We start from the raw sequence: 26,122 nt of genomic DNA on the forward strand, positions 1-26,122 counted from the left end.
AACTGGTGGTTCCTGCAGGTTTGGGGAGGCAGGGCTGTGGGTGGCACATTGCCCAGGTCAGGAAAGGCAGTGACGGCTGTGTGCTGGCTCCACGATGCTTCACCCAGGATGAAGCGAGCCATGTGCTGGGGCCAGAAAAGGGGAGGGGAAGAAGGAAGGTGATTGCTCACTGTGGGAGAGGAAAGGCTAGGAAATGTGGGGAAGGACAACACAATTCTTAAACACACCAAGAATTTTAACAAGGGGCAGGAAACACAAAAGACCTCAGCCTCCCTGTTTCCTCTCTAATGATGACTGAACACAGTTTACAGAACCGACTATGTGCTAGGCCACTGTGGGTGGGCGGTGGGACATTGGTCCCCATCCCTACTTCTCAGTGCAGAATACTGGACGGAGTGCCCAGAACAAAGGGCTGGCGAGGTGGGGAAGGGGAGAGCAGGCTGGCTCTACAAGGGAGAGATTTCCACATTCCTGTGGCTCACAGGGAGTTGTCTCGCACCTTTTTTGTCCCCATAGTAACAAAGGCATGGAACACCTGCTGAGCATGAAGTGCAAAAACGTGGTCCCAGTCTACGACCTGCTGCTGGAGATGCTGAATGCCCACACGCTGCGCGGGTACAAGTCCTGGGTCACGGGGTCCGAGGCCGGCCTCACGGAGGAGAGTAAGAGCAAAGAGAGCTCCCAGAACCCCCAGACCCAGTGACGCTCAGCCTCGAGGTGAACAGTCCTACAGTGGAGGTCAGAGACTGGCATGTGAGCGCCAGTGCACCGCGTGAGCCTGTCAGGAGTCGTGGGCTTCCCGGTTCTTCTCCTGTGTGGTCCCTCCTTGGTTAAGACTGCTTGGTCATGTCCTCCCTCCCCCTGCCTGCCAGCTTTGTGCTTCCCCCTTCCCTGGAGTCAGGGTGAGAAAGCCACATTTTCCCTTGTCACCAGGGGAGGGGCATTGAAATGCAGAGTTTACATCTTGCATGGTCTCATAGGATCTCAATGTGGTCCCTGTACTTTCCATCTCCCTTCCACCCTTTGGAAAACATGTTCTTAAAGGCTTAGGAATGAATGGTGGAAGCCTGACTTGGGAGGGTTATAAAGGGGAAAGGGGAGAGAACCTGACGCACTACCATAGGAAATGGACTAGCCAGCACAGTTGCCTAAACTACCCTTAGGACAGGTCTTTGTGTACTCTCTTGGACCACTTGATTGTAAGACTGAAAACCACACTGACAATCAACTAGTTAGTTTCCCGTACCTACCTCACAGGCCTGTGAGGACTTCCATCACACCTTACTATTGTTTATCAAAGCCCAGAGGGATTGTGAGGTAGGGAGTCAGGGGTCAGGCTGGGACATGAGCCACATCGTCCCCCAGGCCTTGCTGCCGTCTTTACACAGACTCATCCTTCTCGATTTGCATGCATAGAGTCTGCTAATTAGTTGGCAAGTGTGTGTATGTGGGCAGGGTTCCTCATTTTCACGGAGGATTGTGGGAGTGTTAAATCTCCCTCTCCCTGGAGTTGCCTTTCCTGAAAACTTGTCCCAAGGATCCCAGCACTTGTGGTAGAGAAAGGCCCAATGTCTGCAGGACTGGGTTCTCTGCTGTCAGTATAAAGTCACAGCTGCACTGTCCTGGAGCAGCCACAGCTGTCCCGTGAGCCACTGGGGGGAGATCGGACCGCTCCAGGCATGGATGTGCAAGGAGTGCTTTCCCGTGGAAAGACAAAAGGCTGTGTACACACCAGTGTGTCTGCTTCGCTGCCAAACTTAGAGACTTAGCGGGTAATTATTTATTCCAAGAAAGAATTCATTTACACCCTAGGTCTCTTCTGAAATGTTTTCTTATCAGAACATTTACATGGTGGGCTGGGTGAGTGAAACAGAAACGTAGCAAAATATTAGTTCTTATTCCAAGTGGAAGACAAAAAGGACATGATGATAAATCACCTCTGAAATTACAATTTTAACTTGCTTTCCAAAAAATAATGAATACATAAAATGAGCTACATTTATACTTTGGAAGTGAGCAATTAAATAATCATGTTTGATTTTTATGGTAATGTCTTTAACAATTACCTTATGATGTGAGATTAAATTCATTTTCTTTTTGAAGATAGGTTTATTCTGGCAAGCACATTCTGTATTCCCTAAGTCATTAGGACGATTAAATTCAGTGCTGTAAAGGTTTGTTGATACTAGTGAGACCTTGAATAATTCCTAATTTTGATACTGGTGCAGTTCTACTGAGTTGCGCAAAGCTATTTCAGAAACACTTGAACATATACCTGGAGAACACCCTAAAGTCTGTATTCTAAGGTTTGAAGTTATTCTTAGTGACTCAGTGTTGCAGTCTTAATGGAACTTAGTACAGAAAATGTAAGCTTGACTTTAGAGGAACTATGGGACATCACCTCAGAATTATCCAGAAGGTCAATTTTCTTTCTTTCTGGCCAGCTTAGAACCCCCTACTATAGAGAGAGGATGGAAGCATAGAGAGTGGGAAGTGGGGTCAAAGAAGGCAGCCTTGAACAATTATTTGCAGATGAAATTCTAGTAATTATATTTTGGAAAGAAACTACCTGGTAAGAAACACACACGCACACACACACGCGCACACACACACATGCACACACCCCAAAACAGAATGAGGTCCCAGCTGTTGCCTAATTAGTATGTAAATGGAGTGAATTCTTTTAGGTTAAATTTTTGGTGCCCAGGTTGGGACCAGATTGCACTTTGATGTCCAAGTACCTTTCTGTAACAAATCTTGTGCTCACCCCAAATAGTGCCTGTTAAATTTGAAAACTTACCCAGGACCCATTGGATCTTTTTGGCAAATAGTCCTGCATGCTTCTTGAGGCTGCATGTTCCACTGCATTCAGATTTGGCCCACGAGGATGTGAATACTCTTTGTAATTTTTCCTTAATTCACAGTCTCACCTGGGTGTGCTGGGTTTGAAGGTTAGTTCAACCTGAGAGACCCCCTCATTGCAAGTTTGTCTTCTAGAAGAGGGTCTGAAAACCCTAAAACACAGTCTCCACTTTAAAGGTATTTTTGGTTTTGAGTATTCTAGGACCTTTCCCCTTTTCAGATGAGGTGTTTTTAATCTGTTATTCAAAATACTGCCCTAAACTGTGCCCAAGTACCCACCTGCTCCAAGTGTGTCCTCTAAGGGTGACACTTGTGTGGAAAGCCAGGCTGCTTTTTTTTTTTTTTTTTTTGGATAAATCCTCAATGTCCTTTTTAAAGATTAGTCAAGTTTCTCTTTAAAAGTGCTTTCTTTTAAGTACCTTCTTTTTTGAGGGCATCCTAAGTACCCACTCTCTCCAAAATGGTACATGTTCTTTTAGGGCTACTTAAAGGTCTTTCAGAGCTAAGCAAGGATTTCAGTGTTTAAGTTCAGTTTTTAAAAGGAATTAACTGGGAGGATTAGGACCTACAAAACAGGAATTAAACTGAGTAAAACAAAACAAAACATAACATAATTCTATGTATTATAGAAGAACATTCCTCAGACTGGCATGGCAAGATTCCTTTTTTCCTTGTCAATTTATGATCATTTAACAAAGGAAATATTTGTAGATGAGTAAGACTTGGGCTTAATTAAGAAAAAATAAGTGGCTAATATGGGGCCATATGACAAATTTTAATGGAATTATTACCATGGAATATTCTTAACAAAGAGAACAATAGAACAGAGTTTACTTGTACTCTTTGGGAGTGAACCAGCAATCTCTAGAGAGGACTAGCATGGGCAGCCCTAGAAGAGTCAAACAATTTTCACACATCATTCTAAGTGCATCTTCTTCTGTCCTCGCACAACTTCCTCTGTCTGGTTTTAGCCTGTCACATGCTCACTGTCCAAAGGAGCTAACTCAAAAGGAATTAACCCTAGAATAATCTTGAGAATTTTCTTGAACATTTGATTTGGGAACACAAGGCTGAGTTGTCAGCCTAATAATAAATCTGGAGAGTTTTAACTTGTAGTAAAAGCAAAATGATGCAAAAATCAACACAACCTTTTCAAGTAGTTTTTATCTGGATTACTTTACCTGCTAACTCAGCTAGAAAGGAAACTTTTAGATTTCAAGAAAAATAAAGTTGGTTAACAATATTTGTAGAACTACATTATATATTTACCATATAAATCTAAGTTGAAGCAGTTCTAGAATTTTCTAGCATGCAAAAGTGGTTTGGTGCTTATTTACTCTGCTAAGATGCTTGCATGTATTGACATCTTTTCAAATTCAAGGTGAATGTTGAGTGTCTAGGTTTATTTTGACACGAAATATTTTAAATAAGATTTGACACTTTTTTAAAGCTGCATTTAAAAAAATCTTTAAAAACAATAAAAATTATGGGAGGGAAATGCTACAAACACATCATTTAGTAGCTAAAATATTTGCAGAGCACTTACTGTGTAATAGTTACATAGTAATAATTACTATCCTAGTAATAATTACTGCTATCCTAATTTTTCAGCTTTGGAAACTAGAGAGTGTCTAAGCAAACTAGCTCAAGGGAGTGATAGAGTTGAGCATGGACAGTCCAATTCCTGCAAAGAAAAGTGACCACACAGTTCAGCTAGTATAAAAAAAAAAAACACAGAAATTTAAACTGCAGAATCCATTGATCAAATGCAGTCTGACATGTATGGTTACTCTGGTTTAAGGAGGGGCCCATTCTAGGCACCTCCCCCTCCCAATTTCTAGAACACCCCTGCAGATATAGTATCAGCTTGCAATTCTCTGTCAACAAAGTTCCATCTCTTCTTTTATACACATATAAATTAAAGCCTGGAGAGGTAAACTGGCCTGCTCAATCATAAAACTACTTATGGCAAAACCCAAACTAGAATTCAAGTGGCTGCCTGGCCAGCATTGCTTCTGCAGTAGGACTTGCTTTAAGACACTGCTTCTTGAATCACATCTCAGGGTAATAGAAGGATGGTCAGATTCCCATGGGCCTTTACTGTACAGCATTTGAGTCAGGTGGAAAAAGAATGACATTCTCTCTCCTCTCATCCTAGCCGCAGAAGCTAGTGGGTACTGGTGTCCTCTTCTACCTGCTTTTGCTTTCCCCAAACGCTTAGTTTAAGTGGAGTATATTTACTCCCATGAAATTATCCCCTCTTTAGGCACTTGATGCTTTCCTGTGGGGTTTGGTATACTGTAGTGTGAAAACATGCCATTTATTCTTTATAGCTCTCAAGGTTGCTAGAATTTCAGCAACTCCATGGCAGCTCTAAGGTATGTATTGTTTTGTGAAATATCGTATTGCCCTTTGTGTTGCTTTGGCATCAGGTTCTTCTTTTTTGGACTCTAAGGGTCCCGTTCACTTTGTGGGAGCCACTGCATGTGATGGTGGTTTCCTCTATGGGAAGGGCAACGTCTGACCGCCTCAGCCCAGCACTGCTCCTGCTAACTGTACAACCCACGTTGCTGCATTTCTTTTCCCCATGTTGGGTGTCTAAATGCCATGACTGCTGGTCCCATAACATTGATATTCAGTGGTCCTGTGTACCCCAGAACCCCATGGCTAACTAGACTTTTTCATTTTGTCAAATGAATGCTTTGTACTGTTAAACTAATTTTCTGGTTATCACAGGCTTTAATAAATTTTAAGAAATGAATGATCGTTTTGTGTGAAAGCAGATTTTGAGAACTGCTTTCCATTCCTCCAGGTAGTGTTTTTTCATTGCTGTTTTCCCTTTTCTGTCTATGATACTGTTGAAGAAAGAAGTTTAACATAAGCTAAATAAAGTGTTTTTCATAATTTGGTTTTAAAGATGTATTTGTTGGGTGTTAAGAACTTTAAGTAGTCAGGCCAAATAGTCAATTTCCACATTCTATTTGGAATTCTATTTTGGGTTGCAAAAATCTTTGAGAATTTGTTGAAAACCATGGGCAGTCTTCCTAGGAAGGCACATACAATTTCAGGAGGATTAAGAAACTCTGACTTGATGGTGAAATTGATAGGAACACAGTTACATTGGCCTGGGCCAAGCCTAAGTAGCTTTAGGAATTTGGAGGCTGAGGTGGTAGCAGAGGAGGCCAAGGTGGACTTGCTGGTGGCTGAGGACGAGCAGGCTTTGGAGGACGAGGTGGCTTCCAAGGAGGCAGAGGAGGAGGAGGAGACGACAAGGCACAAGGAAAGAAGATGAAGTTTGAATAGTTTCCTCTGGCCCTGTCTGTCTATCCCACTTCATTGGAAAAAAAGGCATCTGGGGTTTTTACTCTGTTACCTGATCAATGACAGCCTTCTGAGGACATTCCAAGACAGTAGACAGCCCGTGGTCTACTAACGTTTCAAGGGAGATGCCCTGTTGGTTTTGACTGGATATTCATTTAAATTTTTAAAAGAGATGAGTGATAGAACTAACCCTTATTTGTAAGTTTTGACTTTATAAGTTCCATCCTATGTACAAACCCATTTTCCCCCCTATGAATAGTTTTTTGCATTGGAGGGGTATAAAGAAAAAAAAAAACAAAAAGAATGTTTTATCATGATTTTTACTTCAGTGACTTTGGGACAAATTAAAAGATCTAAACTCTGCAAAAAAACCCCAAACAAACCTGACAATCTGTTGAAGGCTTTTTAAAACAGGAACAGTTTAATATTTAGTTGGCTAATCTCACACTCATAGTGATTTATAACCATCGGCATTGCATGTACAAGTAAAACTCAGCCCACAAAAAGTAAGTCTTGGTTGGTAGGCATCAATTATTTGAGTATATTTCTGTAATTACTTCATCTGAGTCAATTAGTATCGTATGTGAAAAGTAATTTATTCATATTGAAGTTACCTTAGTGCCAAGAATCATTTGAAATTTTTCCTTGCATGTGGGGTACAAAAGGCACAAAAACTTGCAACACAGTGAAACATTGATTACCTCATATCAAGTTTGGATAGTTCACTAAGCTTTGAGTGAAAGACGGCAAGAGTGGCTTCCCTCGAAAGGGTAAAAAGCCTTTAGAAGAGACTGCAGATTCAGCAGCCTTTATCCCTGAGGAATTGCAGAGAATTGACATGCATAATTAGAATTTAAAACGCAAATAGCACTTCCTTTTCACTGAAAGTTTTGATTTGCCCCAGAGTCCATCTCAGGGCAGAAAAGGCTCTGTAACACTCACCTCCTTTGGAAAAGAAGGTAGAGAGCAGAGGGATTCTCAGTGACTATTGCTTAAATGCAGCAAGAGCCCTCTTTCTCAGTGGCTTAAAGAAAAAGTTTGGGTAATGCTCATATTTTCCTCTGGGATCACTGTAATCCATGAAAAAAGACAAATTATTTTAAAGAGCAGAAATACTTGTTACGTGGTAAAAAGCACCTTTGTTTCCATGTCACTGTCAACAATTTCAAAACTTTAAACACAAAGTAAAGTAAAGACAAATTTCCTTCAAAAGGTCCCTCACGTGAAGCTGCTCAGTAGCTGCCCACAACCTGTGGATGTCTGTGCCACAGAAGGGGCACAGTGTTCACAGCCTGGGCTTTCCTACACTGATGAGCCCCACCGGCTTCCACTGAGGCTGGTTCTTCCAAGCGGAGAGGAGGGGACTGAGATTGCTGTTAGGTCAGTGCCAACAGCCAAAGTGCCAAAAGAGGAATGTGAGGTGCAGTTAGCCAAGGAACTGGGTCCAGAAACTTCTTATCGCAGAAGGTGACTGTTTAGCTGGTTAGTGGACAGTGGCTCTGGACCTGTATGGAAAGTAGGCGGCTTTGCCTCTAACACCTGTTAGACACCTGATTTACTCTAAATTCACTCTGGGGAGAGCTAGGAAAGAAAAAACTGAGTGGAATGGGCCTTCCCTAAGTGTGCAGTTATACAATTCTGTTCCCCTTCCACACCCTCTTTCTTACTGCTCCCCACAGCACTGGAGGGCTGCACACTGTAATTTACATAAAAGTGTGGGTGTTTAGACAGGTGGATATCTAGAGCTCCTAAGTGATTCTGTATAAAGTTAAATGAGAAGAATATGGAACTTAGCTTAGAATTAAAACCAATAAACCCTTACCCCCCAATTTTTAATAATAATTGTGTTCTATGGAAGACTAACCATACCCTTTAATATAATCCAGAATATAATCCAGTGCAACAACAGTATGTCTAATTTTGTTTTTTAATGAGAAACATCTGAGTTGTACATACCACAAACATCTTCAAGTTTCTATACCAACCCATCAACAGTTAAACAAAACAGGAAGCATCATTTCAACTGTGAAAAGTCTTACAAAATTAACTTACAAAAACATCCCTATCAAGTCTGCGGTTTGGCATTTACTGTACATTAGTCAAAAGCTCAAGCTAAAATCTGATTTTTAAAAAAAAAATCAAAGTTTACATTATTCATAGATTCGGACTGTTAAAAATATGCACAATAAGCACATCCATGCAATATAATTTCTTTAAAAATGTAAAGCAGTATAAAAGAGCAAATCTAAGTACTGAACAGGACATTTTGGTTTATAATCTGTAGCTCAAGATTGCTAGCCAATTGGAGCAAATTTTAAACATTTAAATATGATTGTTTCAATCAGTCAGCAAAGGGGGCATGAGTTTCTGAACCAGTCTAAGGCGGAATCTGCTTGCTTGTGTCTACAGTATTTATCGTGTGATGAACACCATTGCTTACTGACAGTATTGGCTACATGGTGTTTTACAAATAAACCAGAATTCACAAAGTGCATGGCCCTTCTGGAAACTGGTTTTCAGAGATCCCTCAACCAACCAACCAGCTATGCCAAAATGCCCGGGAAGAGCTGCACAAGTTCCCTATCCCCGGGAGAGAACATCGCTTAAAAGCTGCCCTGGGCCCGCTGAGGGGACCCCACCCCCCACCCCCTCTCTCTTCCGCCCCAGGTCCAGAGGGAGGGGTCCACAGCGGCGCCTGGATGGTGCCAAACATGAAGAGTCAGTCACTCCCAGATGGGGCTGGGCCCTGAGCTGGGCATCTGCGGGACGCAGGCTGGTGGTGGCGCCGCAGGCGAGCCCTTTATGTGGGGGGCGGCCCATTGGTATACCTCAGCATGGGGTAAAAGGAGCGTGCGAAGTTGTTGGCCTGGGTGCAGCTGTAGTCCTCTTCAGAGGAGGGCAGCAGGCAGGCCAGGAACAGCAGCAGCAGGAGCAGGAGCTGCAGGGGCAGCGCCGCCCTGAACACCCGGGAGAGGAAGGAGCGCTGTGGCCGCGAGCTGCCAGGGCCAGTGGGGCCGGGCACCCTGCCAACAGAGGAGGTTGGAGAGCTGATTAGGAGGTTCCTAAGGCAAAACGTACCTGTGTTACCTGATGCCCTGCTTATGTAAAATAAGAAATCCAGGACTGGAGATTAAAACGGGGCCAAGAGCTGGGGTGCGGTTTTGGAAGAGAAGCCCAGCCCTTTCCAGAAGAGAGTAGACAGGAAGGCCGGAGTTTTAGAGACCTTGATAGTAGCATTGGCAGGACTGGAGTGGTCAGAGCGGGGCAGGGGGACACCTGATTCCTGTAATTGTAATTCCACGTTACCTGCTGTCGGTCTTGCTCTTGGCTTTTGCAGTTCTCTCTGCTCCAGACTGTGGGATAAAAATATTCCAGTGAGAAAGCTGAAGATACTTTAACCCTAATGATAAAGTGTCCTTCCTTAAATTAGGTTTTCCTTAGGTTGTCTGCCTGCTGAGCTTTTGAGAGCATACTAATACATTGGGCATGAAACTCTACATAGAAAATACTGGGTTTGTTAAACTATTGAGAGTTGGCTTTATAGTTTATTGATCTATTTTTAATGGGAAATCCAGGAAATTCTCAATGTTAGGAGAGCTATCATCTTTCAAAGTGTACTAACATCCCAAAGTGAGTAATGGAGCAGAAGAGAACCTCTGGATTAGGTCTTTGAAGAGTATATTTTGTCACTTTTAAAAAACCTTGGAGTAAGCCTCTCCACTGACCAGCAGATTGAAGCAGATCTATAATGTGATGAAATGCTGAATGGGGCCTTGGAGTCATCCTGTTATCTCAGCAACTCAAAAATAACCAGGGTGGCTCTCATTAAAGACAGGGGCTCACCTTGGCTTGGGGAGGTGGCACGGATGCAGCCGCTGGTTGCTGGTCCCCAAAGTCGACCTCATCAAACCTGGACAGGGATGGGTCTGGGTTCTGAAATTCACACCAACAAGTGTTCATTCAGCTCAGGGGAGCAGAAGGTTCTGAATAGTCTCAAGAGCACACACGTGTCTCATGCAGGTTCCTCATTGTGCAGCACCCCCTTCCCAGCTTAAATCTTCTTACCAAGGGGGCTTTTCTGTTCCTCATGCCCCACTTTAACAGAACTTTTTCAGACACAAGGGAATGCAAACCAGGCAAGGCCAACCATCTGATTAAAAACCCACAGGCACGGGGTGAGGGGTGAGGGAAACTACTTTTAGCAGCAGCAACAAGGCTGAGCGTGAGCTCAAGTCAAGTCACTGATGTAATAACAAGGCTGTCAAAAGACGACGGCCATGGCTGTGTAAGAGGAAGCAGACTCTGCAACAGAGGAGAGGGGCTTGCCCTAAGCCTGCTGAGGCTTGGGTTTGGGTGATCCATTAGATCACATTTTAAAGAGATGAAAGTAGACAAATGAGACAAGTCAGAAGAGAGTGAGGAGGACAATGAAGAGGGCTTGAAATGGTGTCATGTGAGAATGCGGAAAATTCCTAGTGTGTCCGACAGGAAGGCAAAGCAGAAAGGATAGAGGGGTTAGACTTGTTTTTCATGGTTTAGCCATACTAACAGGTAGGTATTATTATTTATTTGTTTATTTTTACAAATGGTGAAACAGATTCAAAGAGCTTATGTAACGCTTTAAGGCCATACAGTTAGAAAGGGGCATGACTTGAGACTCCAGTCAGACCACTTCCCAAGTTCCTAGAGCCTCTCTCCCAAAGCAAGGCTACAACACTGCTTTTCTGTTTGCATCTGATATAACATCTTTACATTTAAACTCCACAAGTGGACTCACCTGGCTTCTCTGCAAGGACTTTAAATCTTGGGACACTTGTTCAAGTAACTGTTTGAGTTTCTTCCCAATAACATGTACCTTTTCTTCAGCCTCAATATAGTCTTCCCTGTGCCCCTTCATGAGAAGGCTGCTTGAAATCTCCTGTAAGGAGTTTACTTGAGGTTGACGTTCCACTAGCTCCTTTTCCAGTTGCTAAAAACAAAAAAGTGTGAAACAATTGCTTGTCAAAATGGAAGCTAGTGTGGCCAGACGAGCCAGGAAAGTTCTGGAATGAATGGTGGGTGGTACTCAACTCCAAAACCTTCAGTTTTGTGTATCTGCCTGTGTCCTCAAGTCTAGAAAGGTTTAGATAGTAGGTTACACCCCTCCCCCCAGGCCCATATTTTTTATTTCTTTTCATTCTGAAGACAACTGTGATGCTAGAGGAGTTAGAGGAAAGAAGTGATGGGGTGGTGGGGAAGACTAGGCCCTTATGCACTATAGCAGGAAGCCAAGGGAAAAAACTAAAATTGATAAAATTGAGAAACAGAAGCTTAAGCATGCTATTTAGAAATATGGAGATACGTATTGACAAATCAACTTGACTTATTGAAAGTAGGTATCTTGTTTGTTGTCCAGTATGGAAGCCATGAGACACATGTGGCTATTGAAATGGAAATTAATTAAAATAAAAAATGAAGTTTCTCAGTCATACTAGCCATATTTCAGGTACTCAATAGTCACATGTGACTCGTAGCTACCATATTGGACAGTGCAGATACAGAACATTTCCATTATTGCAGCGTGTTCTACTGGACGGTGCTACTTTAGAGAGTGGGGCTTCGCAAAGATTTCAATACAAAGACATGTATTTTAAACAATGTAGAGACCTTTATTTAAATACAATTATTTAGAATTAAACCACATACAAATTTGTGGGCAAAAATGTCTTCTTGAGTTTTGAGGGCAAGTGAGAATACTTAGGTCTCATCTTGGTTTGCTACTGAAATAAAATGAAAACATATCTACTGCCCAAGAAGTAAGAGTTTTCTATAATGGCTATAGAAAACTCATATAAGCCCATTATGGTTACAGAGCAAATGAGTAGTATTCACACGGGAGAAAATTCTTCTATTTGAATGGTCTTAAGTATGCTCGCATACGTTCCCAACTCCTGAGAGTCTTGAAGACTTCCTACTCTGGGGTATGCTCTTTGTCACTCTTCTTCAGAACTACAAAAATGGTCAGTAGGCACCAAAAGAACATGCTGGCTAAAATCACAGAGGCTGTTTCTGACCAAGGCAAAGACAAACATCACTGGCATTTTTGTTCACAGAAAGGGAAGGCGAAGGTAATCTAAGGATTCTGATCTGTCAGACAGAAGCCACTGGTGATGCAGACCTCTTAGTAGGAAACTTACCATCAGTTCTTTCTGACACTCCAGAAGAACCTTGGGCTCTGCCTCTGGGTCAGCGACATGTGCCTTCTGCCTCCGGTTCTCGGCGCTTGCTAACCACAGTAGCAGACTTTGGCTCAACTGGTGGAACTCCTTGAAAAACAACACACATCACAGCGTTGCCATTTCGTAGAGTTATGACAGAAGGTGTGCTGAAAAGGCAGCTTGCTGTTGTGTTTTTTTTTTGCCTTTTAGGTATGGGGGACTGGGGGAATGAACCCAGGACCTTGTATGGGGGAAGCCAGTGCTCAACCACTGAGCTACATCAGCTTCCCTTAGTTTTTTCATTTGTTTGGCTTGTTTTTGTTTTTTCAGGAGGCACCAGGAACTGAACCTGAGACCTCTCATGTGGCTCAACCACTTTAGCCACATCTGCTCCCAGCTTGCTGTTTTTAATTCATCACATCATTTGCTCTTTTTGCCTCACCCAGGGATAAAAAAGAACCACAATTAAAGGCCAACTCCCCAAAACAGGGAAAAGGGAAAGCAGGGAAGGAGAGTATAGGGCATAGTCCATGAGGCCTGGTGAATTCTGCAAAGTGAAAAGTGCTAACAGAAAGTTGGAGCTTCGGAATGCCCCCAAATGAATTTACATATAAAGACCACACGTATAACTCAACTAATCTTCTGGACTCCATGGCCAAGGGAGATGGAACCCAACAGGACAGACTGGGACCCTGGGACGGAGCCTGAGTAGGCTTGCAGTTCCTAAGGGGCACTCAGATTAAGGCAGCAGTGTAGAGCTAACATGCATGAAGTGTTGCCGTGTGTTAGGTAGAAAATGTGCTATCTCATTTTCTCATAAAAAGAACCCTGTGAGGTAGGTACTAAAATGATGCCCACTTTTCAGATGAGAAAGCTGGGTTCTAGAAGGGTCCCAAGTCACATAGCAACTAAGCTGTAGAGCAGGTTCTGCTGGAGGGCCAGATCTCTTATTCACTTTATGATGGAGCCTTCCTGGCAGAAGGACAGAGGCAGGGCAATGCTGAGGTGGTACTGCCAGCCTAATGGAATGCTCGCTGGAACCCTTGCTCTAGGAGTGGGCCTCGGCAGGGGGCAACAGGGCAGGGCATCAGGTCTCTGAGATGGCAGGCAGGCCTCTCTGGGAAGACTGTATAGCACATGTTTCATAACACAAGCCACATTGGGCTGAGCCAAAGCATTCTGACTATGATAAAAATACCTGCTTCTCCCACCTCCATGGGCCTGAGAGCCTGGCTTCTCCAGGCGACTGCCCTTGGGCCTCCGCTCGGTGTGCTTGATGCCGAGTCAGCCTACCTGGCACTGCATGAGCGACTGCCACAAGCCCTCTCTCCAGCTGTCCACAGTGTCCTGTGCAGCGTCCCAGTGCAGGCTCAGCTGGTGGAGTCTATTTTGGAGCTCCTTGGATTCGGTGCTCTCAGCCTGCAGAAATTCCTTGCCACTCACGTTGACAGAGACCACGGAAGCCTTGTAGGTGTCAAAGGCTTTTAATATCTCCTACAGCAGAGGGAAAAGGTCAGGCTAGGCTCTCTGGAGATAGTGATGTGAGGTTCATTACAAACCTCAGTAGGGAACAAATCTTTCAAACGCTTTTCAGAGCTGTGGCCACAGAAACGACAGCAACCTCGTCTGTGACTGGCTGGGAAGCAGTGGGTGAGGGAGCGCCTTACAAGGTCAGTGAACTCAGCCAGCCTGCCGGGCCAGCCAGCAGAGGCCATCCAGCCTGCCTCCCGACCAGCCGACTGCACGGGAGACACGTAGAGGCCCTGCCGACCTCCAGAGGCTCTGCTTTCCAGCTAAAGTGTATGTAGTCATCCTGCATCTACCCCTAAATATCACAGAAATGGCATTCTTTAGGATGAATAGTAACTGCTGGAATTAATGCACCAAGTAAAATAAAAGTAAAAATATGAAGAGTGTCTGGATATCCCAGACCTGCTGCCCTGGGTCCTCTCAGGAGCTCAGGGTTTGCAAAAACGCAGGGCTCCACTCCCTTGGGCCCTGGACTAGTCTCAGGGGGGTGGGGGCTGATGATATGGGTGACAAATCCTAACTGTGTAATAGGGTAACCAGATCAGGCTCCAGAATTCATTAGTGGGTGGGCTGGCTCTCCTTAACCCCTATCCGTCCAAGATGCTCCACTACCACTCTTGACTGGGACTGCCACGCACATTTGGAAGGGCACCTTGAAGTCAGGGTTTCAGTAAAAGTTACCGAGCAGTCGCCACTAGAACTTCTTAACAGTCTACAGTTGCCATGAAGCCAGACCTTTCCAGAACTGGGGATCTGAGTCTCACCTTTCCAGTGTGGCTTTGGTTTCATTCGTAGATGCTCTTCCATATGGAAATAAAGATAAGCTTCCACGTCACTGACAGTTACAGAAGTGAAATGCACAGAGTGGCCTCTACCGCATACCATTTGCAAGCTGACAGATTTTGATTCCTTCAGCCAGTAGGGGAATGCACGGGCACATTCTGAATGCCTCTTTCCCTCCACATCTTCAACTCACCTTCAGTCTCTTCACTCTGAGCTCCATTTCCTGCATGTTGGAGGGAGGCTTTGCCATCTTTAACATTTCTAGTTCTGCTTCAGTTTCTTCCAGCCAAGTGGTGATGTCACAGACATCAGAGTTCAGCTGCTGCAAGTCTTGTTTTATTTCCAGTTTATTGTGAAGTCCTTGTGCTTGAATCTGCTCCCACCTGTCAAAGGCACCTGGAATAAAAAGTTGCCAATTAAAAAAGCAATAATGCAAACAGATTCCGCTGAGCTCAACTAATTAGAGACTGGGGTGATGAAAACCTATTGGGAATGCTGCTTGTGGGAGGCTCAGGGTGTGGGTGTTATCTTCCCCCTCTCCCTACAGTATGAAATTGTACTTTTTTTCCCCATCAGTTCAAGGTCTGTGCCACTATACTCCCACAAGGCTGGAATGAAGTGGGTGGTGGGGTAGAAAACCCAACATGTTGCCAATATGTGCTATGGTCCCAAGGGCAACGTTGCAGTTCATTTTGTTTTTTAAGACATTTTCTCCTTAGGTCTGTGAATAATCAGGTGAATGCTATCAGCTTTATTTTAGACCTAATGGATATTCCTTAGTTGAACTATTACTTCTTTTATAATCACTGGAATGATCAAAAGAGGAGACATCTAACATGGCTCTTTGGTCATCATCTGTAGGTCATCAAAGACACTCCATCTTATAAGCTCGTTTTGTTAAAAGAGTGGTTTTGAAAGTAAAAACAAGAGCCTATGAAATAGTTAATATAAATATAGGTCAGCTGATTCTAACATCTGCTACTGCAGAGTGAATTCAGCACGTTTCTGTGAATTATGTAGTCGGTCAATTCCTAATGCTCTGTGGAGCAGCAAATTAAATGAAATGCCCAACTAACCTAAAAAACAATCCTCCACATCTCCTTAATGACTGCTTTTAACCGTACCTGACTGCTGGCCTGTTAGTCCCTTGTCTTCCTGCTGTGGACTACCATTCACAATTCTCGCGCCTTCTTTGCCACCATCAGTGCCTGAAGGTAACAGCAGCTTTACCTAAAATGAGTCAATTTTTACGTTACCATCTGTACATTTTAAAGGTTGTCAGAAGAGCGACTTCGTTCATATTAACAGGCAGAAAAAGACCTGTTACTGCCTTTGAAGGGTAACTTGCCAGTACTACAGAGGCACTTAGTGTAAGGGTAGCATTTATAAGCAACAAATGCTAATGGGAGAAGTGGATTTGGCTCAACTGATAGAGCATCTGCCTACCATGTAGGAGGCCCTGGGTTTGAACCCTGGCCCACACACAGTGCTGATGCGTGCAAGGAGTACTGTGCCACGCAGGGTATCCCCTGCATAGGGGAGCCCCACATGCAAAAGGAGTGCACCTGTAAGGAGAGCTGCCCGTGCGAAAAAAAAGTACAGCCTGCCTAGGAGTGGCGCTGCACACATGGAGAGCTGATGCAGCAAGATGACGCAACAAAGAGAGAAACAGATTCCCGGTGCCACTGACAAGAATACAAGCAGACACAGAAGAACACACAGCAGATGGACACAGAGCACAGATAACCAGGGGGTGGGGAGGGGAGAGAAAGAAATAAAAAGTAAATCTTAGGAAAAAAAAAAAGAAGTGCTAAGGGCAGAAATAAAGCCTGGGCACAAGGCCCATGAAGGGGAAAGCAAATGAGATGTCAATGATGGGAATAAAATGGCCTATTTTAATTTGCATGCATGCTTCCTAACAATCATCAAAGGAACCACGACCATGCAAAAAAAGAAAAAAGTTAAAAATAATCATTGAGCTTACAAGACTTAACTGTGGTAGCACTTTTACATTTTCACAGTGTTTTACAAAATTTTAGTTATCCCTCCTAGTCACTGTAGATGTGGTTGGCATTATCATCACTGGGAATCAGAAACCCACAGAGGACAAATCCATCTCCCAGGGTCGTTCATTACCAAGTGTTTATCTTTCACTGCACATATTGACTCTTTGGTTATCACAGAGCAGACTGAGCTATCATCCCAAGCCTTTCCAAATATAAATGTAGCCTTTAAAAAAAAAAAGTCATGCTTTCTTTGGACTGAGTCCTTAAGGCCTATTTGTGTAGAATGAAAAAAATAAAACCCTTCCAATTTGTGGTGACATGCTTGGTTTCAGACATAATAAAAGAGTTGAGCTTTTGGAACAGGACAGGTGAGGAACACAAGTGTAAATGCTGGGAGAAGCCAAACCATATGGGCCCTGGAGGTAAAGCTGCTAGGGTCTATTCCCTCAAGACTGTCAGGTCTGTGTCATACCATAGAGAAGACAGAGTAAAACTGATACTTGTTAAGCAAGAGGGAGAATTTCTGAACTGAGCATGGACAGCTCATTAACAAATGATTTAGCAGAATCTTCTCCAATCACTTATCAATATTCTCTCCTAGACACAGAGGACAGTGTGAGGATTAATACAGTGATGCTTCATTGCTTTGGGTTTCTCTAAAAGATGAGCAAGAGACATTTTAATTTCAACTCTCATCAGTAATTCTGTGTACTATAGCCAACACTGAAATCCCAGGCTGGCTGCCCCCCAAGAGCTGCCTCACTAGAATGTGCCAGAGGATGCATGTTGCCTGAGAAAAACCTAACTAAGAAGGAACATTCACTGTTAGAAGCAACACCACCATACCATGCACAGTGATAATAACAACCAATAACGACCCCTTCTGAGGGCCTTGTTTGTACCTTTATACTTCTTAATCCTAACAGCCCCAGCCTACAGAGTAAGGCAAAGTGCTTAAAGCCCTGTAGCAATTTATTATTGGTAGGGCTGGGAATCAAACCCATGTCTCCCATGGCACACTGTCAAATCATTCTGAATAGAATGTGTAAGCAAAAGGTAAATATAACAAAGATTTGGGCACTCAGGAGGAGTTAAGGAAAACCAACACTTCACTTTTCCACCATTAGCACAGATGACTGACTCAACAGTAATAATTGCTGTTGTATCACCCCAGCACACACAAAGATGTTTATGGCCAGAGCCTATCTTTGAATCTAGCCAGATTTGCCAGGGCTCATTAGATCAGGCTAGAGAGTACGGTTAGCTTAGTACAGATATTGTCACCATGAGAAAAACAACTCAAAATATGTGCCTTGGGAGTAAGCACATGCAATATACATCAAAATCTCTATTTTCATTATCACTCATGTACTTGGGTTATACTCCCAGTGGAGTCGAGACTTACAAAGGCTGGTTTATAAGGGGTGCTGGAATCTGAAGGGATGGGTGGTACATTCCTATCCCCTTCCATTTGCTTGTAGTGATGCTTGGGGCAGGAAGGACTGTCAGGAACATGCCATGAGTGGCCATCAGAGATTGACTTACCTGAAACAAAAAATAGAAAGTTACCACCATTCTCTTTAACCAGAAGATTCATATTTAGTTACATGGAAAAGGTCATGGATAACATGGCATCCGGTTATTGTATAAAAATGAGTTCTGCAGCTTTCCTTGCAAAGCATGCATGTTTGCAAAATGTCAGTATGTCCCCGAAGGGAATGAAATGAGAGTCATGCAACTGAGTAACATCGTGCCTTCACTAGATGGTTCATAATGGAGCACAACAAACATGATTTGCTGTGGGATGAGTGGCACTTGAGAGCTGGGGTTTTAGTGGTGGGGACATTGGGCTGCAAGGTAGGGTTTGGGACAGAAGGACTCTCAGGTGTGAACATCAAGATGATGTGGGAACCAAAGGGCTGTTCGTGGCTCTACCCCACTGCTGTAGAAGGGGATGGGGCAATGAATAAAGAATTAGTGCTGTACATCCAGGAAAGGAAGGCTGCTTGTCTTACTGCAAGTGCAACAGTAACTCTACCCCCACCCTCCCACCCACCTGCCCAGAAATTGCCATAAGCAAGGGAATAGTTCCAAACCAAGCCACCGTGAAGAAAGCTTGGCTCATGCCAAAGGACTTTAGTCAGATGGAGGAAAAATAAATATTAAAAAAGGCTCCATGAAAAATTCCCTTCCGCCCAGGCCTGAGGTAGGGAGAGGGATGGCATCGAGACCGCCCTGGTCTGTGAGGATGTGAGACAAGCACGCGGGCACATGTGAGTACGGCAGAGTAAATACACCATGACACGAGGACGGAGGCGCATGGTGTCCACAGAAGGTGGAGTCAGACAGGACATGGGAGCGAGGTTTAGGATACAGCCTGCGCCACAGGGCGCTGCCATGTTGAGACACATGCACGGGCAGGGGCCTACCAGAAGACGCTTTCAAAGTTTTTGTGGTCATTTTAAGATATGCCTCAGGATTTTCAGGGATTTCTACATCTGAAAAAGAATAATGTCATTTTCCTCACTGGAGGAGCATGGAGATTAATGCCCAAATTTTAAGTTAAAACAGTAGATACATTGTCAGTTGAAGAAGATAAGTCACTACCCCTTTGTTTTTTATGAAAGACATCTAAAAAATCAGAAGAATTTATTCTGCCAACTCCTGATTGTCCGAAGCAGTGAGGGGGTGCAGGGGACTATGGAGGCAGACTGGAGGCGCCCCATCTACTGAGATCCTGAAAAACTCAACTGAAAAGTTCACTCGGGAGTCTCTGCCAAACAGCCAGAGCCGTCCCTGAATAGCTTTGGTGTCCGAACGTGACCTTCCTTGTCTTTTCCTTTCATTCTGCCTGTAATAAGAGCCAGCTCTCAGGTAACAGTTGAGAGGTGGGCAGGAGAAAACTCGTGAAGCCACAGAAAGTCTGCATGAGACCTAAGCTGGCAAGCAGACCCTTGACCTCTGGGAGTTGGCCGTGTTGCTAAGATGCTAAAAACATAGCCACAGGAGTCAAGTTCAAGGTCTTTACCTGACAGCGCACTGTAGAATGGGCCCTCCTCGTCTTCTTCGTGAGAGGAGGAGCCCCCCACGTCACCTGTGTGATCCCACTCCAGAGGGATGGAGTCCACACTGACAGGGGTCTCGCAGCCAGACCGCTCGTGCGCCGGCGCCGGGGGCACTAGATGGCAAAGGGACTGAGGAGACGAGGGCTCCTCGCTTTCTCCCCTTTTACGCCAAGAGTCACTCTGGATCTCCCTGGAGTCTTCCATGTCTGTTTCATTCTCAGAGGCCTCTTCTAAGCCCTAAAAGGGAGTATCCAGTACTAAAAATTAATCAAGTCATAGGCTATTACACTTTCGGCAACATTAGCAGTTTGCCAAGATGGCTGCTTTCTAAGGCGGCTTTAAAAGGGTCAGACTCCCAGGTCCCATCTCTGCCATGCCAACTGAGATGATCTGGGGTGGGACCTAGAGTCTGCATTTTCCCAAAGCTCCGGCTCTTAAGGAAAGCTTTTTAATTTTCCTTCTTAAGGAAATGGAAGCCAAAGTTCCCTCGATGGTTAAATGGTGAGAAACCAAGAATAGGATATTAAAAAGACATTAGAGTGAAGCAGACTTGGCTCAATGGGTAGAGCATCTGCCTACCACATGGGAGGTTCAGGGTTCAAACCCAGGGCCTCCTGACCCGTGTGGTTAGCTGGCCCATGCACAGTGCTAATGTGCGCAAGGAGTACGCCCTGTAAGGAGAGCCACCTCACATGAAAGTCCAGCCTGCCCAGGAGTGGCCGCACACGTGGAGAGCTGACGCAGCAAGATGACGCAACAAAAAGAGACACAGATTCCTGGTGCCACTGACAAGAATACAAGCAGACACAGAAGAACACAGAGCGCATGGGGGGGTGGTAGGGAAGGGGAGAGAAATAAATAAAAATAAATCTTAAAAAAAAAAAGACATTAGAATGTTCTGGATAAAAGCTGCAACTTCAGGGACCATATGTACCACATTCTTTCTTTCATTTATCCATATCTTCAGTTTCTGTGTTCTTCCTGTGTTGTAATGCCTCTGTCAGTCAAAGAAAAATAACTGCTACATTTAAAAATGAGGGAATTGCAGGATAATTTCTGGTTCTGAGTCTGGATAACTATATTTGAAGCCATCCAGTTGGGGCCACAAAAAAAAAAAAAAAAAGAAAAAGAAAAAGTGGCCAGTTGTGTTGGTTAAATAAAGCTTCTGGTACACAAAGACAGCACTCGGAATATCGACCTTAGTGCCACCTGAACGTTTGGCATTTCAAAGGTGAGGACAGGGCGGCGGACTTGGCCCAGTGGTTAGGGCATCCGTCTACCACATGGGAGGTCCGTGGTTCAAACCCCAGGCCTCCTTGACCCGTGTGGAGCTGGCCCATGCACAGTGCTGATGCGCACAAGGAGTGCCGTGCCACGCAGGGGTGTCCCCGACGTAGGGGAACCCCATGTGCAAGGAGTGTGCCCCGTAAGGAGAGCCGTCCAGCGCGAAAGAAAGTGCAGCCTGCCCAGGAATGGCGCCGCACACACGGAGGGCTGACACAACAAGATGACACAATGAAAAAGAAACACAGATTCCCGTGCCGCTGACAACAGAAGCGGACAAAGAAGACGCAGCAAACAGACACAGAGAGCAGACAACTGGGGTGGGGGGGGGAGGGGAGAGAAAGAAATTAAAAAAAAAAAAAGAAATAAAGGTGGGGACAAAGCACCAGAAAGGCACAAATATTAAATGCTCCCCAATACTGAGACAAAGGAAAAAACAAATACCTTCCCAAGTTACTAATGTGAGCCAAAGCACAACGGTGTCAGTTTATTCTAGCGGTACTGATGCACTCGAGAAAAACCCTGCACTGAGGAATACATTGAGAACAGGTAAGAAGAGCAAGCACTTTCAGACGTGCCATCCTTTCCCCTGGGTGAGGGGAACTTGTGAGCAATTGAGGTGGCAATACCTGTGGCTGTATATTAATAAAAACGGAAGCAGAATTTTAAAAAAATAGCCTTATTTTCAGCATAAAGTAAGTCACAGTTAACCACTGTAAGATATATTTCCCAAATCAAATACAAACTTGGGGGGGCCCAGAGCCTTCTGCAGGTGGTGCCCCCTTACCGGAGCGTGGGACGTCAGCCGCTGGTGGAATCGGGAGACCCTGCCAAACACCTCTTGACAGTAGCGGTGGAGCTCCTCCAGCTCGTCTTCAATCAGCACAGCATCGAGGGGCTCACTCTTCTGAATTAGCTGCTCCCCGAAAACTATGAGCTGATCAATCTTGTTGGTATTTAACGTAATTTCCTGTTGGAAACCCTATTTAGAATATGAGAAAGAATGGACTTCAAAAAAAAAGAAATTTCTCCTGTGAATCCAGACAGTGTCTGTTTTTCTTTTTCTTTTTTTTAAACAAGGCCATTGGGGAGATAAAAGAATAAAAATATTATTATTTTATTCCTTCACCCTTCACTTCCTCTAGTTTTAGCAATTTTTCACTTGTGACAATGAAGATTTAAAAATTTTGTAACAAAAGTTCCACACAACAATGTAATGTGTTGGTGAAGGGGTGTTGTATGGGAAGTCCACACTTGTGCATGACTGTTTTCTAAGTTCACAACCTCTCTAATAAAAATATATATTAAAAAATTCATCAGAAAAAAAAGATTTAATGATTTAACAGGTTTGTACACATTTTTTTTCCTCCTCTTTCCGGACATTGACTTTTCCAATCAAAATAATTCTAAAAGTCTGGCATGGATGGACATTTACTGATATTGTATCAGAAGGCAAGAACTTGTCTTATCATTAGTTGGTGGAAACAGATAATTTCCCATAGTGAGCCACCAACGAGCATTCATGTCTGCTGACACAGTAATTGCAAATTTCCATTCATCAATCTCTTCTAAAATCTATCCAAGGAGGGAATTATAGTGAGGTTAAACTAATACAAACATTCATAAAGTGGGAGAATAGAAGATATTGTCATAGACCCCACGCTGATAGAGATTTCCTTTCCGTTATATCCAACACATTGTGCTCAGACTCAAGTGCTAGAGAAGGGGCATCTGTTCATAAGCTAAAATGAGTTCTCCCACAGGCTGATTATAAATGACAGAGAGAAAAAGAGTTTCATTACAATGATCTTCCTACTGTGAGGAACTACATCCTTGCAAATGATACTCTAATGGCACCCGGTTGGGATGGAGCCCAGCTGCTTGAACAATTCTGGAATTTGGTCTCATAGTAGGTGAAATGAGTACAGTTAGTTCCCTGCAGAGGTGCATTCTTATGAGGCACTAGGGAAGCAGCCCTTACATTCAGCTGACGCATCTTGTCATCGGCATCGCTCTCGGAGAAGTGCTCCACGTTGGTCAGCTGCAGGTCCATCTCCGTGAGCCACACAAGAATGCTTTCCCTGGTCCCCTCAAATTCTTCCCTCTGGTTGGTGAAATGCTGCAAAAGTGGAAGAAATCCACTTGTTGGAATGAGGGTTCAGGTTACCTTAGGCTGAAAGGAAAGGGTGGCCAAAGTACTGGGAGGAAAACCTGTCTCTGGTACCCCAGGAGCCCGTGACGTACTACATCCAGGGGCCAGAGTCTGGCCCTGGCTGTGTGATACTGAACACGCCCCCGACCTTCTCTGAGCCTTGGCTTTACCAGCAAGTGAGGGAGAGTGGGGGAATGCTGATCCTTGCAGCACTTGAAATTCTATACTTCTATAGTCAGTGATTTTTCCAACTTGTCCTGCCAGACAGAAGCATTTAGTAGTTTCAAGTTGGAACAGCACTGATCCCAGAGTTGAGCTTGGTCTAGTGCCTCATTTGCCTTCACTGATGTAATTCTGAATATATTTCCTCAGAAAAGGGGGACCCAGAGGAGAAGATTTATCTCCTTAATTGGATGCTCTCCGGTTACCACCTGATAGATGGGCAGCTGATTCTAGGACAAATGTAGCATTCAGTGACAAATGAAGGTTTAAACTGGTAACAAAGCAGCAGCAGATAAAGAAACTATTGCGAGCAGGTATCTGGATTACTAGAAAAGAGAGGCAATTTCCTCCTTAGAGGGTCAAAAAATTAAAAAAAAATAAAAAAGTATACAGCCCAGATTCTATCTTCCTAGAATGGCTTCAAGAGCCTACCCTGAGAAGAGAAGTAGGGCTTAACATAACTTCCTAAGCCTTACTTGTGGGCTTGTCAGTTTATACCTGGGCTCACAAAAGGTTTACACACCATATTTTCTGAATTATGAAAATCTAAGGTGAATGCTTATATTTAGAAACCAAACCCAATCTTTGAGGTTAGTTGGTGTGCTCTAAATTTTAGAGGATAATCACTGTCCTGTTCCTACAATGCAGAGGTGGTAAGCGTGCTGACATGCTTTATCACATTCCTCACAGTGCAAGGACAATGGGATCTATAAAATGGGCAAAGCAGACTCTTCCCGGGGGCTCACACGGCGCCTGCCGCAGACCCGGCGGAGGCAGTGCCCAGACCCTCTGAGGCCACGGGCTAAAGGAAGCTGTGGACGGAGATTTGCTCTTAGTCACAAATCACATAACCAGGCTCTGCCTAAAAAGCCCCAAATGCAGATACTCCTTTGAGAAAACAATGAAGGCTGCCCGCTTTGGGTTTAAACAAAAGGGAGGGCTGTGTCGGGAAAAGACGTTGAGATGGCTCAGGCTGTCAAGGAGCTCTTCACCCTTGCTTTGTGTCACACCCTGTGCACACCAGCTCTCCCTGCTTATCTACAAAGCACCCAGGGGACGCCGAGGCGGTTACTCTGAGCCTGCGCAGCACGGCCGTGACGCGCTTCTGCAGGTTGTCCCAGCGCTGGTTGCCCTCGTGCACCGTCTGCTTCAGCTTGCTGGCCGTGTCCGTGCGGTTCTCCCGCGCCAGCCGCCGGTACTGCTTGTTGATGAGCTCCAGCTGGGTGAGCCGCTCGTGAATCTGCCGCTGAAACGCCTGCGGCACGGAGAGGGGCCCTGTTAGTGTCCCAGCACCCCCTCCGCAGAAACCCAACCGACCTGCCTCAGGTCGTGACGCCCCCAACAAAGCGCTCACTTTGCCAGCTTCTCTGATGCGCATTAAAAGAAAAGGCTTTCAAGCTCATTGCACAGCAGTTGACAAACTGGCAATGTCTGGCCAAGCTGACTTAGCAGCTGGGGTATCCAGGGTGGCCCAGGCCAGTGGTGGAGGGAAGTCAGTCGCTTAGAGGAAGTGCCTGTTGCCGGCTTGGCACTGTGACGGAGAAGGATTTTACCTCAAACCTCTTCAGCTCTTCTTTGGCAATTGTGTACAACACCTCGGAGGAATTTGGGTAGGCTGCTGTCCTCTCTGCTGACTTGAGCCAGTCCTCAAAGCGGGAATAATCGTCTAAAAATTTCTGCCACAGGCGCCACGTCTCTTCAATTCTGGAGAGGAAAGCAACTTACTACAAGCCATCTGTTTCAACCATGCACTGTCAAACTTCTTTTTGCCCCTTGGCTGGTCCTGTACCCATCCCCAATCCTGTGCTCCCACTGTTTCGGGACAGAGACCCTGATACCCATTCCAGGGACATCACTTCTCATCCAGTGTGCCTTCCTTCTGGGAATGCCGAGCACTTGAGAGCTCATACCTCTACAGCAGTTAAGAAACAGGAGATGGCATCCTCTCTGTTCCTTTACAGCTGGGTAAACTGAGGTCAAGTGGCCAGCCCAAGGTTATACCCCAAGACCAAGAAATTGGAGAAAGACAATTATCCTGATAATATTTTTCTTGAATCATTCCGTAATAAGCACTGATCACAACTACTAAGCCTTCTCTGTCAATACCTGGTACCTGTCTAAGTGAGGTGAACAGAATACAGCTCTCCTATTCAGGTGGGAAAGGTGCACTGAGCCCAGCAGGGACTCTTGCTGAGTGTGTTTGAAACATCCAGGGGCATCTTGGTGCTTACTTCATCCGCCGCTCCATCGACATGGCACAAATATTTCTCCAGCGCCTGTCTAGGCTTCTGGTGGTCTGCTGTATCGAGTCGCACTCCGTCTCGTTTGCACAGGCATCGGAGTCGTGCAACAGGACGTCACAGATGTTAAACACAGATTCTACCCCTGCGCTGTGTTGTTCAATATCTCGCTGCAGATCCTAGGATTACAAGAGAGTATGAAAACCCTTGAAATGCTGGTGGTGGTGGGAGGGTTGGGTGTCAAAGGATGTCCACTCTCCCCCATCCAGGAAGTACAGTCCTTTGTGCATTTCTGCCTTCGACTGAATCCCTCCCATCCTCGTGTAACCCGTGGGTTGTAGCACCTGACACAAAGCCTAAAAACGGGCCAGAGCTGGGATTCATTTGTTGAAAATGTGAGGGGGAGGGAATGGTGGTGGGTGCCCTCTATGCAGTGACAGGAGGCACTGCTGTTACTTGG

The 26,122-nt window shown here is 44.7% G+C and overlaps 2 protein-coding genes across 10 annotated transcripts in view; one reads left to right on the forward strand and one right to left on the reverse strand.

Moving 5' to 3' along the window:
* ESR2 (estrogen receptor 2) overlaps positions 1 to 5,766 on the forward strand; it is a 68,971-nt gene extending 63,205 nt beyond the window's left edge. For all 4 annotated transcript variants that reach the window (XM_058293299.1, XM_058293301.1, XM_058293298.2 and 1 more), the window contains one exon: positions 517 to 5,766. In XM_058293299.1, the coding sequence (XP_058149282.1) occupies positions 517 to 703 (187 nt within the window). In that variant the 3' untranslated portion in view covers positions 704 to 5,766. The remainder of the gene's footprint in view (positions 1 to 516) is intronic.
* Positions 5,767 to 8,092: 2,326 nt separating this feature from the next.
* The window catches only part of SYNE2 (spectrin repeat containing nuclear envelope protein 2), a 400,819-nt gene continuing 382,789 nt past the window's right edge, over positions 8,093 to 26,122 (reverse strand). For 4 of the 6 annotated variants that reach the window (XM_058293295.2, XM_058293293.2, XM_058293292.2 and 1 more), the window contains 16 exons: positions 25,654 to 25,841; positions 24,976 to 25,126; positions 24,495 to 24,677; positions 23,030 to 23,167; positions 21,836 to 22,030; positions 19,728 to 20,001; positions 19,129 to 19,197; positions 18,105 to 18,244; positions 15,818 to 15,923; positions 14,887 to 15,089; positions 13,674 to 13,874; positions 12,360 to 12,488; positions 10,961 to 11,152; positions 10,027 to 10,116; positions 9,490 to 9,536; positions 8,093 to 9,206 (listed from right to left, as the gene is read on the reverse strand). In XM_058293295.2, coding sequence (XP_058149278.1) covers positions 8,984 to 9,206; positions 9,490 to 9,536; positions 10,027 to 10,116; positions 10,961 to 11,152; positions 12,360 to 12,488; positions 13,674 to 13,874; positions 14,887 to 15,089; positions 15,818 to 15,923; positions 18,105 to 18,244; positions 19,129 to 19,197; positions 19,728 to 20,001; positions 21,836 to 22,030; positions 23,030 to 23,167; positions 24,495 to 24,677; positions 24,976 to 25,126; positions 25,654 to 25,841 — 2,529 coding nt within the window. In that variant the 3' untranslated portion in view covers positions 8,093 to 8,983. The remainder of the gene's footprint in view (positions 9,207 to 9,489; positions 9,537 to 10,026; positions 10,117 to 10,960; positions 11,153 to 12,359; positions 12,489 to 13,673; positions 13,875 to 14,886; positions 15,090 to 15,817; positions 15,924 to 18,104; positions 18,245 to 19,128; positions 19,198 to 19,727; positions 20,002 to 21,835; positions 22,031 to 23,029; positions 23,168 to 24,494; positions 24,678 to 24,975; positions 25,127 to 25,653; positions 25,842 to 26,122) is intronic. The other 2 variants (XM_071213892.1, XM_058293296.2) reach the window with 1 other exon arrangement.

The sequence above is a fragment of the Dasypus novemcinctus genome, chromosome 3, assembly GCF_030445035.2.
Source record: "Dasypus novemcinctus isolate mDasNov1 chromosome 3, mDasNov1.1.hap2, whole genome shotgun sequence".
Lineage (NCBI taxonomy): Eukaryota > Metazoa > Chordata > Mammalia > Cingulata > Dasypodidae > Dasypus > Dasypus novemcinctus.